Genomic DNA, 6,673 nt, shown 5'->3' with positions numbered 1-6,673 from the left:
TTATCCCCCCTCCCCCTCCCCATCTCTCTCTGTCCCTGTCGCCATCCTCCCTGTCCTTCTCCCAGTCCTGGCTGTGTTGCCCCCCTCTCCAGCCCTTTCTCTGGCTGCTAATGAGCAGAGGAGCCTTTGAGGTGGCCAGGGTTGGGATGGGGGGCTCCCCGAGGGGGGCGGAGGGGGCAGCTGCTGCTAAGGCCCTAATGAGGCCCCCTCTGTGCCCCTCCCGCCGTGATCTTAATTCCTTCTTCTCCCTGGAGCCACTGCTAATTGGCCTGGGGAGGGCCCCCTCCTGGTTCTTGCGCTCTCCCCGGGAGGTGAGGACACCTGGATCTCTGGATCCAACACCTGTGTTCCTGTCCTTCTGTCCCTCCCTCCACCTGCCTCTCGGCCTCCCATCTGTGCTTCCCCTCGCCTTCCCTCTCTTCCCTGTGTTCCTTCCTTCACCTGCCTCTAGGTACCCCATCTGTGCACCCCTCCAAGCCTTCTCTTGGCCCTCTGGTCCCTGTTCATTGGTCCCTCTTTCGGCCGGCTTCTTGGTCCCCCATCTACGCAGATCTCCATCTCTCCCCTTTTCTTCTGTTTTTCTGTCTCTTCCTCCACTCTGTGCACCGCATCGGTGAGCCCTTCCACGCACGCCGCTATTACTGGGTTCCACCACCACCGCCAACCCTATCTAGGGACCCACCTTTGCCCTAGCCTACTCCTTCGCCCCCACTCCCACCGGCTTTTAACCTTTCCCCGCCGCAGCCATGTCCAACAACATGGCCAAGATCGCGGAGGCCCGGAAGACCGTTGAGCAGCTGAAGCTGGAGGTGAACATCGACCGCATGAAGGTGCTGGGTCGGGGTGGGGAGGAAGGCCGCGGGCTTCGGGGCTGGAGTCTGGACTGGTCAGACTTGGGAGTGGAGCCGGGAGCCCGGGTGGAAAGATCCCCTTCGGAACCGGACTGGGCTCCAAGGAAGCGGGGTGGGGGTGAGGAGCGGCTGGACAAGGGGGAGGGACCGAGAAGGGGCAGGGCCACACCTGGGGTGGGGCCTAAGGGCGGGGCCTGGTAATGGGAGGGGCCGGACACGGGGGCGGGGCCTGACAAAGGGACGGGCCCGACTAGAGGAGGGGCCCAGGCGGGGGCGGGGCCCAAGCAGGGGGCGTGGCCCAGGCAGGGGCGGGGCGGGGCGTGGACATCTCCCCTCTGGGTGCTCGCAGGTGTCGCAGGCAGCGGCCGAGCTCCTGGCCTTCTGCGAGACTCACGCCAAAGATGACCCGCTGGTGACGCCGGTACCCGCCGCAGAGAACCCCTTCCGAGACAAGCGCCTCTTCTGCGTCCTGCTCTGAGCCCTCCCGACAGTTTGACCCCCCACCCCCTCAAAATATGAATCCAATAAACGTGGTGACCTCGGGGGTGCCTGTGCTCTCAGGGAAACTGAGGCACATGCAGAACTTGGGGCCACCATGGAGGAGCCCGTGTCCTTTCTCATTCCTTCTTCGTGTGTGTGGAGTGTGGGTGTGTGGGGCGAGGTTATGTGGACGTGGGGCGGGGGGATATCAAAGGACATCCTGCGTCCTGGCTCTGGCCTCCACGGAGTATTCCCGCGATCCTGAATTGACTTAATCGTCCCAACAGCCCCAGAAAGCAATTGGCTACTTGTACGAGGAAACTGAGCCAAAGGAGGTCCCTTACTCAGAGTCACAAGCTAAGAGAGAATGGGGTGAAGACTGGCCGCTCCAGCTCCCTGAACCTCTCAGCTGGCGGCTCTTCTCACCTCTCTCCTGGGTTGGAGGTCCTTAGAATACCCAGTCCCCACCTTTCTCGTCCCCTGAATGGTTCCAGCCCCTTTTTACATATGGGCCTACTCCCTCCCACAGCCCCGCCCCCACAAGCACTGAACTTGTCCCTGTTCCTTTATTCATTCTTCCAAACACTGTTGGTCCTGTAATGGGTTGAAACAGGGGTTATGGACACGACCAAGACAGCCCTGGCCCTGGGTTCCTGGGGTTCAGAATCCAGTGGGAGTGACAGACCTGTCCTTGGATAGTGATGATTCAGAGTGGGCAGGGCTGGGATGGGGGAATTCAGAGGGAAGGCCTGACTCATCTTGAAGGTCAGGGAGGGCTTCCTGGAGGAGGGGACATCTGAGCTGGTACATGGTGGGAATTAAACATGGGGACCTAGAGAAGAGAAAAGTGGGGCTACAGGAGACAAATCAGTATGTACATTCTTTTCTATTTCCTTTTTTCTGGGGACACGGATTACGGTGACAGCCCTGATTCCTCTTCTGTGTTTCCCACTTCATACACTGGTGATCTCCAGGACCTGTATTTGTTGTTTAGCTGCTAAGTTGTGTCTGACTTTTGGGGGCCCCATGGACTGTAGCCCACCAGGCTCCTCTGTCCGTGTGATATTCCACGCAAGAATACTGGAGTGGGTAGCCATTTCCTTCTCCAGGGGATCTTCCCCACCGAGGGACTGAACCCATGTCTCCTTCATTGCAGACAAATTCTTTACCACTGAGCCACCAGGGAAGCCCTTTTAGGACCTATGTAGCCGGCAGTTAAATGAGAGTTCTTCACATAAAAGCCCACCTTGATGGCTTCTTCCATTTGGAAGGTCTGGGTGACCTCAGAACTGCACAACCTCCAGGGTGACCAGAGGCTATGAGATGGGGCCCTAGCTTTCCAGTTTGCCAAAGTCCCCAGCACACCCTATTGTCTCCCAGTGAGGGATACGGGGGGTCAGACACTATTTATCACAGAGCCTATGCCAGGAGCTTCTTACAGAGAAACGAAGAGAAAGGCTAAATGCCTTGAACCCATGATTCTGTTGAAAATAAACGCAGACTGAGTGAGCTATGGGCTTTGTTGATTACTTAACCTGGTCGGTCTGAGGTCCACTGAGTTTGCGACCCCTCCCCTCTCCTTGAGCCCTCTTGTCTTGAGTCTGCACCCCTGGATCTGGTGGAGATGAGTCCCTAGGCCTCCCCTTCCCAGAGGGGCCGTGCCTGTGTCTGGCAAGTGCTCCATTATTCACATTGAATTAGGGTCCCCTGGGCCCCAAATCTGAGCTTCCTGTTGAATTGAGGCAAGAGACGCTGTAATTACATCTCCCTCCTGCCTCCCACCTCTCAGCCTGGCTCCGGCCCTGGTTGCATCATGTCTGTGGGAGCCCCGGGGGAGACAGCGGGGGACAGAGAGAGCCAAGGATGAGCTGAAGGGAGGAGGAATGATGCTGAGGGGAAGTTGCCAGAAGGATTCTGGAATTTCACAGACTCAGCATCCTTGCATCTTAGAAGCTGAAATGCAAAGGAATCTCAGAAACTCAGAGGGCTGGAATTCTGGAGTCTTTGAACCCTGTGGGGCCAGGATGATGGGGTCCTGTCCCCTAATAGGGCTAGGATTCCAGAACTCCGCACTTCAGAAGTGTACGGACTTCTTGAGCCTGGCCTGTTAGACCCTTTGAACCCTGGAGTTGGTCTTGGGGAATGGGAAGCTGGGGAGAAGCAAGTGGGGTTGGCTGACCTAGTGGTGGGCAGGGAGCTGGAGGAATGCGTGCCTGCCTGGAGGAGCGGGGCTGGGTGAGCCTGCACCCAGACTGAGGCTGGGAAGGCAGAAGCCGGAGTGAGTCCTGGGTGACCAGCCTCCAAACCGGATAATCTCATTAGCTGGGTATGATTTCCAGTTCCCTTTTCCTGCCACCCCAAGCTGTGAGGTCAGCTCTGGGGTCAGGCTCAGGCCAGTCAGAGCCAGGCCAAGAGGCAGAGGTGAATACCTGGGGAAGTGCTGGCATTTAGCAGTTCCCTCCCACTTCACTCCAAACCCCAGGGCTGCGGGCTGCCCCACCCAGCTGTCCTCCTTCCACATCCGACCCCGCATGTTTGGCACTGAGGGGCCGGAGAGTAGGAGTGGACTTAACAGGGCCAGAAGGAGCTATAATCATGGCCATCACTTATCAGGAGTCCGGTTTCACAAACCCATCTCACTCCATTCTAATGGCAGCTCCCACAAGGACTCTGCTTAACCCCATTTTACAGACATGGAAGACCGGCGCACGGAGAGATAACCTGGTCAGTTGGGGCTTGAGGTTGGAGTGGGAGGAGCAAATGGATGACCTCCGGAGGGGCCGGAGGGGTTCAAAGGGGGCCTTGAGGGACAGAAGTGAGGGGATCCCAGGGGAGGCACCCAGCCCAGGCAAAGGCAGGGCAGGGGCGGAGTAGGGATACCAGGGGCCAGTGAAGGAAGCGGCGGCTAGTAGGTCGGCAAGGGCCCATTGTGGGCTGGAAAACGGGGTGGTGGGCAGAGAATATTGGCCTCTAGCTGAAGGGGCTGGGGCCTGCTAAGGAGGGATGGGTCAGGATGGACACACGGCAGCTCCTCACAGCAGTGAGTGGGCACAGATGACAAGCGGGCCTGGCAGGCATGAGCAGCTGGTGGCACGTGTGCGTGTGTGTGTGTGTGTGCGTGTGTGTGTGTGTGTACAAGGTGGGGCCAGCTTCCTCCCAGGGCAGAGCCTGGAGGACGGAAACCGGGGAGCCAGGAGAGGGTCAGGCCCAGGGCAAGCTGGCATCTTAGGTCAACAGCACGACCAGATGCAGGCCTGGGCGGGCAGCTGTAGGCGCAGGCCGGCAGGAGTGGGACAGCTTGTCCCGGTCCCATTTCCTGGCCTGCTTGGTGCTTGTCCCCATGAGGACACTCGCCCGGATGGAATGACTCAGCTGAGGGCCTGCCCAGGCTCCAGCTATGGCCTTCCACTCCCACCGCTTGTCGCATGGCACTTGGGACCACGCCCCCATCGGATGGTACCACCTCTGAGTCCCTCAGCCCTCTACTCATGGTGGTTTGTTGAGTGAATAACAACCCCACCAGTAACTGTCTGAGAGCTTCCTAAAAGCAGGCAGAGTGAATTTCGTCTCTAATCTAGGTCCGTATAGTCAAAGCTATGGTTATTCCGGTAGTCATGTAAGGATGTGAGAGTTGGACTATAAAGAAAGCTGAGCACCAAAGAATTGATGCTTTTGAACTGGGAGTTGGAGAAGACTCTTGAGAGTGCCTTGGACTGCAAGGGGATCAAACCAGTCCATCCTAAAGGAAATCATCCCTGAATATTCATTGGAAGGACTGATGCTGAAGCTGAAGCTCCAATACTTTGGCCACCTGATGCGAAGAACTGACTCATTTGAAAAGACCCTAATGCTGGGAAAGAGTGAAGGCAGGAGGGGAAGGGGACAACAGAGGATGAGATGGCTGGATGGCATCACCGACTCGATGGACATGAGTTTGAGCAAGCTCTGTGAGTTGGTGATGGACAGGGAAGCCTGGCATGCTGCAGTCCATGGGGTCGCAAAGAGTCAGACACAACTGAGGGACTGAACTGAATCTTTGTTCAGTCGCTGAACAAAGTACAACATCCCAACAAAGGCAAGGCAGCCATTTGATGAAGAACATCAAGGCTTAGATACATACGGACACACGTGGGCGGACACAGCCATGAAGAAACACGTGGTCACCAATGAACAGACACAACACATCTATAGACACAGATACACTAAGAGACCTTACAGGAAAGAATACCCACCACTCACTCTCACACACACACACACACACCATGCTGATACAATGCTCACTTAGGTGACCCAAACCCACACACGAAGTTCACAGGTCCACAGTCTCTAGCACGCTCCCTTCCAGGTACCCATTCCTCCCCAACACGGTGCTGCGTGTCCATTCCCAGTCCTTCCGGGGCTGTCCTCCGTCTTCTGTAGTGCTGCCCCGGGGTCCCTCTGGGGAGGCTCAAGTCCCTTCTCAGCATTGCGTGGCAGGGAAAGGGTGCTGACTCACCCGTTCAGAGCAGTTCCCTCCCACAGCTCTTCCCACCCCCCCAGAAGCCACCACCCCACCCTCCAGCACAGCCCAGCTGGGGTGACCCCTCACAGCTGAGCAGGAGGCTGGGGGCTCCCCAGAAGGTGAGCGTGTCTGACCCCGGCATGGACCCCAGGGATTCTTAGGAAAGAGTGAGAGTCCTCACTTCTCCTGCCTGCTCTGGAGCACAGAATTCATGGCAAGGTCACCAGGGCTTCTGACCCTCAGCGGCAAAGGTGGGGAAACCAACTGAGGCCTGGAGGGGGGTACTGTCTGAGACCCGGCAGGTCAGGGGAGCAGCATGGACTTCCTGAATGCTCAACAGTGCCTGGCGGGGGCAGGAAGCTAGTGATAGGGAGGCTCCGGTCACCAGAACACCCCCTCCCACCCCTGCAATTCCCCTGATGCCAAGACAGGACACTAGCCTGCCAGGCGTCATCCTTCATTAATATGAGAGAACTTCCTGAGTTCCCTTTGGTCTGGCTGGGGATCACGAAGAGTATGAGGGGGGAACCACGTGGCCAAGTAGGCCTGAGACACAAACACCAGGCACCCTCAGAGCAGGGCTGAGTGGTCCCTCTCCAGAGCCCCTGGTGTGGTCGGGGCTGGGGCACCCATCCTGGCGGAAGCTGGGACTGCCAGCTGGCCATGGGTGATAGGGAGCTGGGAGCCGGGAGATGGGGGAGAGGGGAGGGGATCGTGGTCATGGAGGCCGGGGTGACATGAGGACAGAGAGAGGAAGTCGGGAGCTGCCCAGTGTCCAGTCCTCGGGTCAGGACCATTCTTCCCAACCTTGGATGAGCTGGGATATCTACACAGGTTCTCG

At 57.8% G+C, this 6,673-nt stretch overlaps 1 protein-coding gene across 1 annotated transcript; it reads left to right on the top strand.

The window, feature by feature from the left end:
• The first annotated feature begins 744 nt into the window (after positions 1 to 744).
• Positions 745 to 1,329, top strand: GNG8 (G protein subunit gamma 8). The gene is made up of 2 exons (NM_001206554.1): positions 745 to 830; positions 1,201 to 1,329. Exons 1-2 carry the CDS (start codon positions 747 to 749, stop codon positions 1,327 to 1,329), a joined length of 213 nt encoding a protein of 70 aa, NP_001193483.1. The 5' UTR covers positions 745 to 746.
• Positions 1,330 to 6,673: the final 5,344 nt, after the last annotated feature.

This window comes from Bos taurus, chromosome 18, assembly GCF_002263795.3.
Source record: "Bos taurus isolate L1 Dominette 01449 registration number 42190680 breed Hereford chromosome 18, ARS-UCD2.0, whole genome shotgun sequence".
In the NCBI taxonomy this organism is placed as follows: Eukaryota; Metazoa; Chordata; class Mammalia; order Artiodactyla; family Bovidae; genus Bos; species Bos taurus.
The sequence above is the reverse complement of the archived record's forward strand: the minus strand, read 5'-3'. Positions and strand labels throughout refer to the sequence as shown.

Excerpts from the sequence above, each read along its gene's own strand:
- GNG8 (NM_001206554.1), top strand. The coding sequence starts at position 747 with ATGTCCAACAACATGGCCAAGATCGCGGAGGCCCGGAAGACCGTTGAG. Across the intron at positions 831-1,200 it reads TGAACATCGACCGCATGAAG|GTGTCGCAGGCAGCGGCCGA; the intron begins GTGCTGGGTCGG and ends GGGTGCTCGCAG.